The 17,753-nt window shown below is 33.4% G+C and overlaps 2 protein-coding genes across 8 annotated transcripts in view; both read left to right on the top strand.

Moving 5' to 3' along the window:
* The window catches only part of LOC135141810 (uncharacterized), a 153,084-nt gene extending 143,548 nt beyond the window's left edge, over nucleotides 1-9,536 (top strand). For all 7 annotated transcript variants that reach the window (XM_064073294.1, XM_064073276.1, XM_064073312.1 and 4 more), the window contains one exon: nucleotides 8,664-9,536. In XM_064073294.1, the coding sequence (XP_063929364.1) occupies nucleotides 8,664-8,825 (162 nt within the window). In that variant the 3' untranslated portion in view covers nucleotides 8,826-9,536. The remainder of the gene's footprint in view (nucleotides 1-8,663) is intronic.
* Nucleotides 9,537-15,015: 5,479 nt separating this feature from the next.
* LOC135141803 (ubiquitin-like modifier-activating enzyme ATG7) lies at nucleotides 15,016-17,695 on the top strand. The gene is made up of 10 exons (XM_064073262.1): nucleotides 15,016-15,267; nucleotides 15,318-15,513; nucleotides 15,564-15,674; nucleotides 15,719-15,936; nucleotides 15,985-16,209; nucleotides 16,257-16,401; nucleotides 16,451-16,606; nucleotides 16,659-17,009; nucleotides 17,058-17,465; nucleotides 17,520-17,695. Exons 1-10 carry the CDS (start codon nucleotides 15,068-15,070, stop codon nucleotides 17,553-17,555), a joined length of 2,046 nt encoding a protein of 681 aa, XP_063929332.1. The 5' UTR covers nucleotides 15,016-15,067; the 3' UTR covers nucleotides 17,556-17,695.
* The last annotated feature ends 58 nt before the right edge of the window (nucleotides 17,696-17,753 follow it).

Here is a 17,753-nt window from a genome sequence, read left to right as displayed (position 1 = left end):
TTAAATGTTGGTGACATTTTAGATTCAGCTACACTTCAGACTTGTTTTGATGATATATTTACAAAGAGAAAACACATATCTCACGTAAATATTACACTTTCTAAAGAATATTTTTTCGTATAATCATTATTAAAAAAAATGGCCGAAACTTATTTCGACAGAACTTCCCTCGTCCTAGAAGTATAATCCAACAAATAAATCATGCTTCTTTGAAAATGTATAAAGATTGTTTTTACAAAATTTTACTTTTTTGTGATAACCTCTATCGAGTTAAAATAATACAGAAAGTATTAATCACAATATAAGACATGGGACTCCCGAGAAGATTTCACCTTCTTTAAAAAAAACAGTTGGGGCCTCCGAGGATTCATATTCTTAACAAAAGACACTTGGAGCCCCTGAGAAGATTTCACCTTCTTTAAAAAAAAAACAGTTGGAACCTCCAAGGTTTCACTTTCTGAAAAAAAAAAATTACAGTTAGGGCCCCCGAGAAGGTCTCAGCTTCTTTAAAAAAAAAGACAGTTGGGGCCTGCGAGAAGGTTTCACCATCTTAAAAGAAAAAAAGACGGTTGGGGCCCCCGAGAAGGTTTCTCTTTCTTTAAAAAAAAGAGAGTTGAGATCCTCGAGAAGATTTCACCATCTTAAAAGAAAGAAAGACAGTTGGGGTTCATGAGGTTTGACCTTCTTTAAAAAAAAAACATTTGGGACCCCCCCCAAGACGACTTCACCTTCTTTCAAAAAAAAAAAGTTAGGACCCCCGAGAAGTTTTCACCTTCTGTAAAAAAATAGACAGTTGGGGCCTTCGAGAAGATTTCACGTTCTTAAAAAAAAGACAGTTGGAGCCCCCGAGGAGGTTTCATATTCTTAAAAAAGGACACTTGGAGCCCGCGAGAAGATTTCACCTTTAAAAAAACAGTTGGGGTCCCCGAGGTTTCACGTTCTTTAAAAAAAAAAGACAGTTGGCGCCCTCGAGAAGGTTTCACCATCTTAAAAGAAAGAAAGACAATTGGGGTTCCCGAGAAGGTTTTTATCTTCTGTAAAATAATAGACAATTGGGGTCCCGGGAAGGTTTCTCGTTCTTAAACAAAAAAAGACAGTTGGGGTCCCCGAGAAGGTTTGACATTCATAAAAAAAACAGTTGGGCCCCCAAGAAGGTTTTATATTTAAAAATATGACACTTAGGTCATCCGAGAAAATTCCACCTTCTTTAAAAAAAAGACAGTTGGGACCCCCAAGAGGGTTTCACCATCTTAAAAGAAAGAAAGACAGTTGGGGCTACAAGAAAGTTTCATATTCTTAAAAAAAGACACTTTGAGCACCCGAGAAGGTTTCACCATCTAAAAAGAAAAAAAGACAGTTGGGGCCCCCGAGAAGGTTTTTATCTTCTGTAAAATAATAGACAATTGGGGCCCCGAGAAGGCTTCTCTTTCTTAAACAAAAAAAGACAGTTGGGGCCTCCGAGAAAGTTTCACATTCATAAAAAAAAACAGTTGGGCCCCAGAGAAAGTTTTATATTTAAAAAAATGACACTTAAGTCGTCCGAGAAAATTCCACCTTCTTTAAAAAAAAAAACAGTTGGGACCCCCAAGAGGGTTTCACCATTTCAAAAGAAAGAAAGACAGTTGGGACCCCAAGAAAGTTTCAGTCTTAAAAAAAGACACTTGGAGCCCCAGAGAAGGTTTCACCATCTAAAATGAAAGAAAGACAGTTGGGCCCCAAGAAGGTTTTTATCTTTTGTAAAATAATAGACAATTGGGACCCCGAAAAGGTTTCTCGTTCTTAAACAAAAAAAGACAGTTGGGGCCCCCGAGAAGGTTTTATATTTAAAAAATGACACTTAGGCCGTCCTAGAAAATTCCACCTTTAAAAAAAGACAGTTGGGACCCCCAAGAGGGTTTCACTATCTTAAAAGAAAGAAAGATAGTTGGGACCCCAAGAAAGTTTCATAGCCTTAAAAAAAGACACTTGGAGCCCCCGAGAAGGTTTCACCATTTAAAAAGAAAGAAAGACAGTTGGGGCCCCCGAGAAGGTTTTTATATTCTGTAAAATTATAGACAATTGGGGGACCGAGAAGGTTTCTCTTTCTTAAACAAAGAAAAACAGTTGGGGCCTCCGAGAAAGTTTCACATTCATAAAAAAACAGTTGGGCCACCGAGAAGGTTTTATATTTAAAAAAAATGACACTTAGGTCGTCCGAGAAAATTCCACCTTCTTTAAAAAAAAAAAACAGTTGGGACCCCAAGAGGGTTTCACCATCTTAAAAGAAAGAAAGACAGTTGGGACCCCAAGAAAGTTTCAAATTCTTAAAAAAAGACACTTGGAGCCCCCGAGAAGGTTTCAACATCTAAAATGAAAAACAGATAGTTGGGGCTCTCGAGGAGGTTTCACCTTCTATAAAAAAGGACAGTTGGGACCCCTGACAAGGTTTCACTTTCTGTAAAAAAAAGACAGTTGGGGCTCCCAAGAGGGTTTCATCGTTTTTAAAAAAAGACAGTTGGGACCCCCGAGAAAATTTTATAATAAAAAAACTCTTGGAACCTCTGAGAAAATTTCACCTTCTTTAAAAAAGAAACAGTTGGTACCCCGGAGTAGGTTTTACATTCTTAAAAAAGACCCCAACATGGTTTCACCATTTTAAAAGAAAGAAAGACAGTCAGGCCCTCCCGGAAGGTTTAATGTTCTTAAAGAAAAAACAAGTTAGGGCACCCGAGAAGGTTTCATATTCTTAAAAAAAGGTACTTGAAACCCCAGAGAAGATTTTACCTTCTTTAAAAAAAAACAGTTGGCGACTCCGAGAAAGTTTCACCTTCTTTAAAAAAAAAGACAGTTGGGACCCCCAAGAAGGTTTCACAATCTTAAAAGAAATAAAGACAGTTGGGAACCCTAGAAGGTTTCATATTCTTAAAAAAAGACACTTTGAGCCCCCAAGAAGAATTCACCATCTAAAAAGAAAGACAGACAGTTGGGGCCCCCGAGAGGGTTTCACCTTCTTTAAAAAAAAGACAGTTGGAACCCCTGAGAAGATTTCACCTTCTTTAAAAAATCGACAGTTGGGGCCCTCGAGATGGTTTCACCATCTTAAAAGAAAGAAATACAGTTGGGGCGCCCAAGGTATTATCTTCTTTAAAAACAAACAGTTGGGACCCCCGGGAAGATTTCACCTTCTTTAAAAAAAACAGTTGGGGCCCCCGAGAAGGTTTTACGTTGTTAAAAAAAAAAGTTGGAGCCCCTGAGAAGGTTTCGTATTCTTAAAAAACACGCGTGGGACCCCAGAGAATATTTCACCTTCTTTAAAAAAAGACAATTGGGCCCCCGAGAAGGTTTCATATACTTAAAAAAAGACCGTTGGGGCTCCGCAGAAGCTTTCATATTCTTAAAAAAAGAAAAGGTTTAGAAAGACATTTGGGGCTCCAGCGGAGGTCTCACCGTCTTTAAAGAAAGACAGAGGGACTCCTGAGAAAGTTTCACGTTCTGTAAAAAATAGACAGTTGGGGCCCCTGAGAAGGTTTCATGTTCTAAAAAAAAGATAGATAGGCCCCCCCAGAAGGTTTCATATTCTTAAAAAACAATTGCATGATCCCCAAGAAGATTTCACCTTCTTTAAAAAAAGACAGTTGGGAACCCCGAGAAGGTTTCACTTTCTTAATAAAATGATCGAAGTTTATTTCAACAAAAATTCCCTCGCGCCCGAAGTATAAGACCTAGATTTTGAGATGATTGTTTTGTGGTAACCTCTAGAAAGTAAAAACCAGCGGCATAAATAACACCCCCGCAGCCTCTGCGCTGTGGGAGCGCAAATTCCAGGGGGACAGCCAGGAGCAGATCTACAGGGACCTACTGCTATTATTTATTTGGAAGCCTTCTTTTTCCTATTATGAATGAGAGTAGGTTAGAAAATGTAATGTACATACTTATTTTCAATATTTAATAAATGTAGAAAAAAAGACGAAAGTGGACGATTGAGATGTAAAAAACTTTTCAACATTTTACCAACTCCTCTTCATTTTGAAACTTAAGTTAAGTTAAAGATAATTATCTGAATACCGTAAGCACTGTTGATCCCAATAAAGATTCTTCCACTCACAATTAGTTATGCAAGTGAATTATTTAATTTTGAAAAAACTATAAGATTCGCTGATAAATGGGTAGAAAATACCCCACACTTTTAAAAAACAAAATAAGAATGATAAACGGTACTGAAAACAAAACATGACCGTCCGGCGGCGGGAGTTCTTTATATGGTGTCTGACTGGCTACAAGTCATAAATTACTGGAACCCCAGGAGGTAGTCAGTTTTGCATTATGCACATTCTTGAAATCGTAAAGGGGCCTATACTCCAGCATTACAAGCATCCCTATAAATCCGTTTCTAGCCGAACGCCGCACAAATACGAACAATGTAAAATATATTTACAGCAAACCACCAACAGGAAATAGCCTATCAGCAACATGCGTAACTTGAACTGTTTATGTCTTGATACATCGGAAGAATGTCACGTAGATATTTGATTTGGTTGAGTTTATCGCCTCAGAACAGAGTACTAAAATTATTAAAAACAACAAAATGTTCTGAATATTATTATTATTCTTACTTTAGTATTATAAAAACGTGCCTATTTTCACATTTTCGAGAAAATGGGGTACTCGTTCTTAATTTGATCAATAAAAAATGAGAAAATGATTAATTTTGTTAAATTTACTTTTTTTATTTTTTAATACAATTCGTAAACCACAAGTACGTACAGGAATATATTATTTAATAGAAAATTGGTAATGTTAATTATGCAATATAATGAGGGGACGTTATCAAATGATGATGGAGGTACTCAGCCAAATTTTGGCTAGTGTTTTCCCGTATATATGATATTCCTAATTTACGTATAAAATTTAACAATCGGTTTAGTAGTTTCGGAGATTATCTGTATAATAAAAATCCGGACAGATGGCAGACACACAGACAAAAACGGCAGACCACTTTTTTCGTACTCTAGAGGTCATGAAATGTCGAGAAAACATGAAAGGGGCAAGTCACCCAATGGACTCGATTTTATACTGCCTTAGCATACGCTCAGGAAATAAAAAAGGATTAAAAATTCAAACTCCTCAAATATTGAAACTGTTTTATAAGTGACTAGCTGACCCTGTGAACTTCGTTTCACCTACAATTTAATTTTGAATCTGCAAAACCGAATGCGTTGAAATCTTGCAGATGTTTTAAACATATGATAAGCATAATAAATTTTTATTCAAAATATATTTACTTATTCCCTCCAAAAAATTGATGGCGTCAGTCCAAAATTTTGCCAAATGAATCCTATCTAAAATGTCCAAAATAGGATGAGACTATACTCGTGATTTATCATTCCATTCATATTTTTTAGTTTTGCTTATAGGGGGTGTCTCAAAAAAATTAATCACTGAGTCAATTTATTTTATTGATTGAATCAAGAATTGCAAAACTGAATTTTGAAATATTGCAGACGTTTTGAAGTTACTGTTTGACATGGTAGGTTTTTAATCAAAATATATCTGTTTATCAAGCCCAAAAACTTGATGACGTCATCTCAAGATTTTGCCGAATAAATCCTATCTAAAATGTGCAAAATATCATCAGTATATTTTCGTAATTTATCATTGCATTCATATTTTTTAGATTTGCTTTTACAGTGACTCAAAAAAATGTATGGATCAGTCAATTTATTTTAGAGAATAACTCAAGTTGCAGAAATGAATACTTTGAGATCTTGCAGACGTTTTAAAATTATTGTAAGCATGGTAAATTGTTAAGAATAGTTATTTACTCCCCCCAAAATATTGATGGAACGGCTTACTCGATTTTCGCAGATAATTTTGGGAATACAATACAGTTATTTTTAGTATTACACTGCACCAATAAGGTGGTATACGTGTTGATCGTAAATGTTGATTAGGTCATCACAAAATTGTGCGAAGAAAAGACTCAACTCGAAAATGCTGAATATGTTCCATTATACTTTTGGTGCGAAGGAAGTTCTGTCGAAACAACGGCCGATCAATTTTTTGACAATAGTTGATATAAATAAAACTCAGTAGATGCTCATACTCGAAATACGAAGTATCTACTCGAATATCAAGTCAAAATATTTCTAGTTTTTCTAATACTTCAGTACGTAACAAATGATGCTCAAGTAGCATCTCGATATAACAAAAAAGGAAAACTGTAACAGTGTCCATCAAGGCAAAACTCGAGTTACCAAAATATAAGTTAGTATGGGGTAGACACCTTGAGATGGGAATCTCTCTGTTAGAAAAAACGCACTGCACAATTTATGCATAAATAAAAGTCAATTACCTGAAAAATTTTCGATATTCCCGCTCCTAATGTGTTTTTCAAACTGAATGCACCTTTTGACGGCGTTCCACGTTCATGAAAGTATCCATGTTTAGTCAAAATTCACTCTTACAACGATCCAACTCATTTTCTAAGCTGCTTTACAGACAGCTCAGTCATTTGCCACGCCGACGCTCATTTTTAGATTAAATGCTCACAAAACGCATAGGTAGATGTTCAATTTGTGTCCGGGGAGATCCAATGTTTTCAAGTAGGTACTCAGTACATAGAGTAGATGCTCAGGTATATAAGAGTAATAATGAAGTAGGTACTTCGTACTTCGAATATGAGTATCTATTCAGTTTTATTCATACCACCCAATGTCTCGCTTCAATGTTTGATTATGTTGATTATGAGCACAACGCTGATCAACTTCCATATCCGAATTACCCATGAAATAATTCATTGCGGATTGACTTCGTGGACCTATGTCAACTTGTCGTCTTCTCGGCATTGTAATGAACTTCATAAAACGACACAGAATTATTTTCACAGTCAATCAAATATGTAAATTTTGTCTCGAGAATTTTAAAATATTGAAAACTTCAAATTAAATCCTCGAATAACGGTAAAGTTTGAGGTTTTGTCGAAACCAACAAAGTGAATCTAGGTAAATAGAATGGCAGATCAAAATTAATAAGACACTTTCGCAATGTGTAACTAAATTCACTTTAACCAAGACTTTTCTTAAAATAAACGACGTTTTTTTTACGAAAAAACAAAGAACGACTTGAAATGCAATATACTTTTCACAATCGCACGGAAGAATTAGTTTTGTATGACACGTCAGTTAGACGACAGGTCCGTCAGGAACGCCAACTATTCAAATTAATTCGAAGTGGCGATTCCCATGCAAAATTTTTAGAATTTTTTTATCTTTTAGCTGAGAGTTTGGTCTTGAAATATTTATGGAAATTCAGAGAAGGTTTAAACGGCGAGTAACAAAAATACTAAAAACAGAAATTCTATTTTCCAGTACATGTTCTGAGCTGTGAAACATTTGATGTCTTTTGTCTTTTTAGAAATAAAAGATTGTCACTTGGTTGTCAAGAAGAAAAGTGCTGTTTTTAGGGTTTTACCGGAAATTATTCGAATTTTTCTCACCTTTTAAACCTTCCCTAGACCTCCACGGACATTTCAAAACCAAGATAAGGTAAATCCGTTCAGCCGTTCTCGAGTTTTAGCGAGACTAACGAACAGCAATTGATTTATATACCACGTGTTTCTTTTATTTGATACAACCCCCGAAATTTTCTTATTTAAAAAAATAAACATATAGTTCTTTGACCAAATTTGTATCATTTTAAAAGATCACCTATGTGAATAAATGACATGAGTGTCAATTTTTCAAGCTACTAGATTGTCATCAATTAATATGAATTTTTCGTGTATTTTATTTAATAACTTTTTAAGTATTGATTTTAGAAATATTGGTTGCCTGTGATTTTTAGAAAAAATCATTCTTTCCATTTATGAAAAAATATACCTAGGGTTTCATAAAAAAAAATAAAGTTGATGTCATTTCCGGTTCTACCGGAAGTAATAATGTAAATGTGAGGTTGCCATCACAAAGATCTTTTAAAATGATACATTTGCTCAAAGAACTACAGGTTTATCTTTAAGAATAAAAAAGTTACAGGGGTTGTATCAAATAAAAGAAACACCCTGTATATATAGATAATATTTTCACAAGTGTCGATCTCGTTGATAAAATACTAGTTCAACACTAGATCATTATAATGAGGACGGCTCACGTCGAAATGTTTACCAAACTCCGTCAAGCAATTTTAGGATTATAAAATCGCGCTTCATTCAAGGTGGGCATCGGATTTTGGGATCAAACTTGACAACACCAGCAATCTGAACGTGATGTTTAAAATCCAAACTCGCCAACATTACTATAAGCTTGAAGGGGTTTACCCGTATGTGGCTAAAATCGCATTAACTAAGATACCGTAGTTGAGATTCAATGTGTCCGTGCGGCTGACGTCATTAATTGGATTATTCAATCACAAACAAAGGGTTTGGTATTTCGAAACAAAACATGAAAATTTCAGAGGAGTAGACACTGATTAGATCAGTACCTCAAAAATTCCCAGGATTGGAGAAAATCTTAGTGTCTTTTCTTCTTGATCTTCTTCTTTTCCAATGTAGAATTTGGCAAAAACACCTTCGCATACACAGTATACAGGGCGATTTATCACAAATATGGTCAACTAAGTTCCTAAATCTAACTGTAGTTTCACATTGTTTTATCTTAAAATTATGCAGTACATAAGGTTGTCTCTTTCAGGTGACCCACAACCTTCAAGTATCAGACGGTGACAACGGCCTGATGCTGTTAAGGGACCAAATAGTAATTCAAATAGGTGAAGAACTGGATGGTATGGTGATGATCCGTTCCGGTGACAACCGTCAAGGCGTCTGCCCCGTCAAGTTCCTCCAAGAAGTGTGACATCGTAGCGAAGTAGCCTGTCAAGCCACCTACACTTGCAACTGTCAGTCAAAACCTCCCGCCGCCAACACCCTAAAAAAGATCTACTATCCTAACCCCGCAAAAATCATGATTCAGAACAACATCCTCCTGACCAAGCAAAACAACAAAAAGAACATCAACGCCGGAAGCATCTTACAATACTACTACAACAACTTCAACAAGAACACGTCGAAACAAACAAATGTGTACAATAACAACGTCTTGCAGAGGCGTCGAAACGAGTTGGCTTTTCTCCACGGCAAGGCTCCCTTTTCCTCGACGAAGCGTCCTTTGTCGATCCGGTTATCCACACCTAAACACATGGTGAACTTCTTCAGTAAGTCCTTTCGTTCCGATTCCCAGAAGCGTCCGCTTTTGCTGCAGAACACCAATTCTTACCCCGTCAACCCTAATTTCAAGATAATACCTAATAAGAACGGTCTTAAGATTTCGTCGATATACACCATCAGCGACAATGTCGACAAGTTTAATTTGTACCGAAAAAATTTGTACATCTCATCGAATAGTAGGCCTCTTTTTGTGAGAAAGTGAGGGAGTAGTTTCACCTATTTTTGTAAATGTTACCTTTAAATACATGTGATCAAAATATATCAGCACGTCCTCGTAATCTTATGAGCACTTTACCGAGTTTCTTTCCCCAGTGATAAGGTGCGGATTATCGGGTTATTTTTCGTTAACGGAAAAGGAAAATTATGTCCGCACCTACTGGTTCGTTAGCTTTGTACTTTGTTGTTATCAGAGTTTACGGAAAGGATTTATTTTATTATAAAAATGTTAATCGAAAAAACCAATCCGCAAAATGGCTTCCGAGTTGATTTCGTACACTCTGCGTTAGGAACATTCCAGTGGATGCTAACTTAGAGGTTACAATTATTTGCGAGTAAATAATATAGTAATTATGTTAAGGAATTGATCATTGAATATAAATCATATATTTAATAAATGTTATATTTAGAGATTATTTGAAAGAATAATAATAATAATTAAATGTTGAGTAATAAATAAAGTATTTGTGCAATATAACACATCATTCCAAAGACTGCTCTGAAAATGTGCTGTATATTCTCAAGAACAGCAAGCAGCCTAAGCACGGCCTTATGTTTGAGACCCATCTGGACATGGCCTAACCGTGATATTTAATTAAAAATATGCAGCACAATTTCACATTGTTATGCACATGACCAATTTAAACCTTTAGTATTAAATTAGTCAATAATTTAGTTAAACTTTTCGTTAAATGTTTGTACCTCATGACCATTGTAACAATACCACACAAACCTGGATACACTCGTTATAAATGTTAACAAAAATTAGTTCACTCTTTGTGTTACCGCGAGAAACACAAAAGGCACATTGTTGAATACTGGATGTGTAACTAACCTCATATTTAATATAAAAAATTTAATAGCAAATGTATTTTTTCTTCCCGCTCGTGAAATCGAATCTTCTCGAAAATTCCATCAATATTTGATTTCAAGAAAATAAGCAAACCCTTTATTTTCCCCATGTGTCGACCGGATACGTCTAAAAAATAAATGACCCTTGGCGCAGCCACGTCTCATGTGTTTTATTCATAGCTGGGCTGCCGTAGGAAGAATATACATTTTTTGTAAGATTTGCGGTATGTTTTATTTTTAAAAGTGCAGATGTCGAATTTAATCAATAAAAGAGGAAGTTAAAGTTCGACGAAAGATGATGTTTATGATATTGACTTCATAAGCTTTTTATAGCAGCTCTCTCATAAAATTTAATAAATACAAGCAATGGTACATTACGCAGAGATCACGTCGGCTGAAAACTTGTTTGATCTACAGACCAGAGCGCGCTCAGACTAGTGTCGACTCTAAACGTTCAGAAGCGAGAATCTAAAAAAAATGAAAAATTGAGAAATCGAATATCAAAAAAGTGATGACGAACAAAACCTTAGAAAAAATCGGAAAACTGAAGAATCGAAGAATGGGAAAATCGAAAGAGTCTCAAGTTAAAAAATGGGAAAATCAAAACATCGATTAATTGAAAAATCGAAAAATTGAGAATTTAGAAAAGTCAAAAATTGAAAAATCGAAATATTTAAAAATCGTAAATTGAAGAGGGGAACAATTTTATTGATAAACACGTAAACCTCAAACATCAAAAAATTGAGAATTCAAAAAATTGGAAATCGAAAAATTGAAAAATTGAAAAATCGTAAAAGCGAAAATTTGAATAATAAATAATCTGAAAAATCCCAAAACTGAAATTCCGAAAAACTGAAAAATGAAAGAAAAACTGAAGAATGGAAAAACTGAAAAATCTCAAAACTCAAATATGTATCCAAATACTGAGAAATTAAAAAATTGAAAAATTGAGAAATCAAAAAGTCAAAAAAGTGAAGTCGAAAAGTCAAAACCTTAAAAAATTGAAGAATTGAAAAATCAAAAATCGAAAGTTTTAAAAAACGAAAATCTGAAAAAAGAACATCTAAAACTGGGAAGTTGAAAAATCGAACTAAGATTAAGAAATCGAAACATTTGAAAAATTCGATCACATGACAAATTGAAATATCGAAGAACTGAAATGAAAAACCGAGAAATTCAAAAATCTAAAATTAAAAAAAAACAAAAACTGAAAAATCGAAAAAGTAAAAAAATCGACACATCGAAAAATCCAAAAGTCAAAAATCGAAAAGTTGAAGTATCGAAAATATTGGAAATTCCTAAACTGAAATATCGAAAAACCGAAAAATGAAAGAAAAAGTGATAAATGAAAAAAGTGAAAAATCCCAAAACTGGAATATCCAAAAACTGTGAATCTAAAAAACTGAAAATTTGGGAAATCGAAACATCGACAAAGTGAAGTCGAAAAATCAAAACCTTCAAAAAACCAAAAAATTGAAAAATCCCAAAACTGAAATATCAAAAAACCGAAAAATGAAAGAAAAACTGAAGAATGGAAAAACGGAAATATCCAAAATCTGAAAATCTAAAAAACTGAAAAACTGAGAAATCGAAATATCAAAAAAGTGAAGTCGAATAATGGAAAAATCAAAACACTGAAAAATTGAAAAATCGAAATATTTAAACATTGTAAAATTGAAGAGAAAAAAAAATGAAAAAACGTAAAACCGAAACATCGGAAAATTGAGAATGCGAAAAATTGAAAATTGAAAAATTGAAAAATTGAAAAATTGTAAAATTGAAAATCGAATAGATGATCCGAAAAATGCCAAAACTGAAATTTCGAAAAATTGAAAAATGAAAGAAAAACTGAAGAAAGGAAAAATTGAAAAATCTCTAAACTGAAATATGTATCCAAAAACTGAGAAAATAAAAAACTGAAAAATTGAGAAATCCAAAACCTAAAATATTGAAAAATTGAAGAATTGAACAAATGAAAAATCGAAAAACTGAGAGTTTATAAAAAATATTGAAACATTATAAAATCGAAAAAATGAAAAATTCAAGAATCTAAAATTCAAAAACCGAAAAACGAAAAATCGAGAAACTGAAACTCCACAATTTCAAAAATCGAAAAATTGAAAAATCGAAACATCGAAAAACTGGAAAATCGAAAAACTGAAAATCCGGAAAGTAAAAATCGAAAAACTGAGAAGTCGAAACATCGAAAAAGTGAAGTCGAAAAATCAAAACCTTCAAAATACCGAAAAATTGAAAAATCCCAAAACTGAAACATCAAAAAACCGAAAAATGAAAGAAAAACTGAAGAATGGATAAACGGAAATATCCAAAATCTGAAAATCTAAAAAATTGTAAAACTGAGAAAACGAAACATCAAAAAAGTGAAGTCGAAAAATCGAAACCTTAAAAAAAAGTCGAATAATTGAAAAATCAAAAACCTGAAAAATTGAAAAATCGAAAAACTGGGAATTTAGAAAAGTGAAAAATTGAAAAATCGAAATATTTAAAAATCGTAAAATTGAAGAGAAAAAAATTGAAAAAACGTAAAACTGAAACATCGGAAAATTGAGAATTCGAAACATTGAAAATTGAAAAATTGAGAAATTGTAAAATCGAAAATCGAATAGATAATCCGAAAAATCCCAAAACTGAAATTTCGAAAAATTGAAAAATGAAAGAAAAACTGAAGAAAGGAAAAATTGAAAAATCTCTAAACTGAAATATGTATCCAAAAACTGACAAAATAAAAAATTTAAAAATTGAGAAATCAAAAAACTGAAAATCCGGAAAGTAAAAAATCGGAAAACTGGGAAATCGAAAAATCAAAAGGTTGAGAAATCGAGAAGTCAAAATTTCGAAAAATTGGAAGACCGAAATAGGCCAAAATCGAAAAGTTAAAAATTGAAAACATGATAAACCGAGAAACTGAACAATCAAAACATCGAAAGAGAAATCATAAAGTTAAAATAAAAAATTGAATAATTGAAATATTGAGAAATCGAAAGATCAGAAGATCGAGAAATCGAAAAATTGAGAAACCGATAAGCCAAAACCCAAAAATCGAAAAGTTAAAAAATTGGAAAAGCGAAAAATCTAAAAGGGGAAAAATAAAAAAAGTTATAAATTGAAAAACTTATAAATCGAGAAACTGAGCAATCAAAATATCGATACATCCAAATCTCAATAAATCGGTAAATCAAATCATTGAAAAACAGAAAAATTTTAAAAATAAAAAATTAAAAAATCGAAAATTTGAAAAAACGAAAAATTGAAAAAAAAATCTAAAACTGGGAAGTCGAAAATTCAAAAGATTAAGAAATGGAAACATTTGAAAAATTCAAAACATGAAAAATTGAAATATTGAACTGAAATGAAAAATCGAGAAATCGAAAAATCTAAAATTTTAAAAACTGAAAAATTAAAATATCAAAAGATTGAAAAATCTAAAATTTAAAAATCGCAACATTGAAAAATCGAAAAAGTACAAAAATCGACACAACGAGAAATCCAGTAATCAAAAATCGAAAAGTCGAAGAATCGGGAAATTGTAAAATCGAAAAAATAATTTGAAAAATCCCAAAACTGAAATTTCGAAAAATTGATAAAATGAAAGAAAAACTGAAGAATTGAAAAACTGAAAAATCTCAAAACTGAAATATGTATCCAAATACTGAAAAATTAAAAAATTGAAAAATTGAGAAATCAAAAAGTCAAAAAAGTGAAGTCGAAAAGTCAAAACCTTAAAAAATTGAAAAATTGAAAAATCAAAAACCTAAAAATTGAAAAACTGAGAGTTTATAAGTCATATTTGAAAAATTGAAAAATCGAAATATTTAAAAATCGCAAAATTGAAGAGAGAAATTAGAAAAACGTAAAATTGAAACTTCGAAAAATTGAGAAATCGTAAAATTGAATAATGAATAAACTGAAAAATCCCAAAAGTAAAATTTCGAAAAATTAGGAACTCGAAAGTTGAATAAGCAAGAAATCGAAATGACGAAAAATCGAAAAATCTCGATGTCGAGCATTAAAATTCAATATTTCTTAATTAAACAAAAAATAATTGCATGTCAATAACTAACACATCTATCTACCAAAATGTTCACATATCCATAAGTCCGAACAAGCAATTCTTTCCCGTAGAAATTATGGTCGAAACCGGTTAGGATGTGTATGAGATCACGGAACATGGCTTATAGATCAAATCGTTTCTGAATGCTTAGAGTCGACATTGGCCTGAGTGCGCTCTGGTCTGTAAATCAAACAAGTTCTCAGGCGACCATCAGACAATTAAATAACCACGTGCCGGATTGACTATTATTAATCTTACAATAAGTGACGGTCTTCCTAGGCAAACTGTAACATAAGAATAATTGTTACATATTCTAAAAAAATTCTAAATTAAAAGAATTTAACTATACCATACAACGAAAAAAGCATGGTAATTCCGGGTAGTCTTACATAAAATTCAAAGGTTATGTTTCCATACGAAACTTAGGAAAATTCATTTTTTACATTAAACAAATTATTCAAAGCGGAAAACCGCAAAAAATTTTAAACCAATTTATAACATGAAAAAACAAAAATATATAGGCCACCAATTAAACGCGCTTATGTAACAATTTATACACATTGAATTGAAATTTTATAAAATAAAATAGCAACTTTTCTACTAATCATTGAGAATTCAAAGAAAACTCAAGTTATTTATAATAAAAAATGTAATTGTTTTGTCATTTCATATTTTGAGGTTATGTACTGTCAATCACCTGTCAATTCCACTCGTTCAATAAACCTGTAGTTATGACTTCAGAAAAACCTCTTTTGCAATTCGTACCTCTTTCGTCTTTTGTCCAGCCCAGTTTTTGGAACAAATTATCCGAGCTGAAAATCAATGTTGACAAACTCAACGATAAAGAACGTGAGATTTGTGGCTTCTTCTCCAACATACCTACGACTTGGACTACACATATTGTAGAAGTGGACAGCACCTCATTTAATTCGTAATCCCGTCAAGCAATACATGCAGTTTAATTTACCTAATTCATTACAGAACTTTCAATAGTCAAAATAATAACATTCCATTTCATGGCAAAATCTTCAACAAGAACACCATCGAACAGTTTAAAGACTGCGATAAAACAAAATTAATCAATGCAGAAGGTAGACAATTTTTGGACGATCTGAAAAGCGGGAAGGTTTTGGAAACGCCTTCAAAGCTTAATTTCTTTTTTGTGCTGTCATTTAGTGTAAATGCTGCTTCTGCATTTTTGTTTGTATTCTAAGGTAGCGTTTTTAGGATCTCAAAAAATACCACTTCTACTACTGGTTTGCCTTTCCAGTACCTTACAATTTGCAAGTAAAAGTAGATGAGATTTCACCAATTTCTAGCCACTTTTCTGAAGCACAGGTTTAGTTAAAACGCTAACTTTAGCCACAACTCAGTTTTAATAGATTGCAGCTTTGGGTGAGGAGTATCTAAGACTTGATCCTCATCAGAAGGCGTATTTTTTGGTTCAAGATAGCAAAATTGACACACTTCAGTCAAAATTGGGCGATGTTGGTGTGTCAAATTATACTGAATATTTGTTTGCGTTTGCTGACTTTGTTAATGAAGGAAAACACCCTAAATCTCAACTAAAAAATTACATAATTTTGTTGTTGCATTACTGGTTAGTTTTATCAAATCACCCAATGTGTATTAAATTATAGTTTTGTAGTCCCTTCTTGAGTGGCAAAAGTGTCAATTTTCTGTTGTTATTCTTAAACCGCAAATTATCTTGCACTGAAAGCTTAATCTACAAATTAACTTTACCTGAATGCACCTCCATCGAAGACATTATTTATGGAGGTGGCGAAAACGCATGGGCTGGATGGGAAAAAAACGAGAAAAACAAATTCGGGCCTAGAATGTCTAACATGAAAGCAACCATGGATCCAGAAATGTATACTAACAACCCTGCTCAAAATTCAACTAATTTTCTTGTTTCAGACTATTTGAAGAAAGCGTCGATTTGAACCTGAAACTAATGAAGTGGCGCCTACTCCCTGAAATAGATTTAAACAAAATTAGAAACGCTAAATGTCTTTTACTAGGAGCTGGAACTTTGGGTTGTTCTGTAGCAAGAAATCTACTAGTATGGTCGGCGTTATAGATTTAAACACATAAAATTGTCTTGTTTGTAGGGCTGGGGCGTTAGACATATTACTTTTGTTGATAATTCTACAGTATCATACTCAAATCCAGTCAGGCAACACCTATTCAATTATGAAGACGCTATTAGTAATAAACCAAAAGCTCAAGCCGCTGCTGATAATTTGCGAAAAATTTTTCCAGCAGTTGTATGATTATTGTGAAACTTGTGATAGAATTGTGAGGCTTTGATTGTTTTAGAACGCTCAAGCACACCAGTTTACTATACCAATGCCGGGGCACAACGTAGGCGACAACACCCTTGAAAGTGTAAAACAAACTGTGGAGGACTTGAAAAATCTCATTCAAGAACATGAACTCATTTTTCTCTTGACTGATTCAAGGGAGAGTCGGTGGCTGCCTACACTTTTAGGGGTTTTCTATAATAAAATTGTAATTAATGTGGCTTTAGGCTTTGATACTTATTTAATTATGAGATATGGGCGCAAAGATGGTGAGATTGTGGAAGAAGGGGAGAGTTCTGCAAGTTGTAAAATTCCAGGTGCTGAGCTTGGGTGCTATTTTTGCAATGACGTCACAGCACCAGGAAATGTATGTCACTTTCATTGGTATAAAAAATATTATTTAATGTATTTGTAGTCACTGAAAGATAGAACTCTTGATCAACAATGTACAGTAACCAGACCTGGCGTATCATCTGTAGCTGGAGCTTTAGCAGTAGAGTTAGCTATCTCAGTGCTACAACACGAAGAGGGTATTAACGCCCCTGCTTTCTACAAAACCGGGGTTCACTCTGAGTTAAACCCTGAGGAACATGCAGGGATTTTGGGGATTGTACCCCACTCAATTCGAGGCTTCTTATCAAGTTTCATGCACGTCTTACCTGCTACGCCAAAGTACCAACAATGTATTGCTTGCTCCAGTATTGTGGTTGAAGAGTACAAAACCAAAGGATTTGAATTTCTTCTAGAAACATTTAATAGTTCATCGTACTTAGAAAATCTGACTGGACTTACCGCACTGTTTGATGATGCAAACTACATAGACGTACGTCGTACGGACATATTTATATAATTAATCAACAATTATGACTTCTTCCAGGTGTTAGAAATCAGCGACAACGAGTTTGAGAATTAATTTCGCCCATGTTGGAAGAACTGAAAAATGACACCAAAGCCTCCTTCGCTTTCGATGTTTCGTATTTGCTATTAAAGTACAACAAAAAGCACCATATTTATAAAAACGGGTTGTGTGTATTAAATAAACAATAAAGCTTTGCGTGGCATTTTGAATTTAAATTTCGAAAAAAGTAGGTTATAGAGGCGCATGTGCTCA

This window comes from Zophobas morio, unplaced genomic scaffold, assembly GCF_036711695.1.
Source record: "Zophobas morio isolate AGI-343-1 ecotype UQ-CSIRO unplaced genomic scaffold, CSIRO_AGI_Zmor_V1 ptg000004l, whole genome shotgun sequence".
NCBI classification, from domain to species: domain Eukaryota; kingdom Metazoa; phylum Arthropoda; class Insecta; order Coleoptera; family Tenebrionidae; genus Zophobas; species Zophobas morio.
Note: the sequence above shows the minus strand (reverse complement) of the source record. Positions and strands in the feature narration are given on the sequence as shown.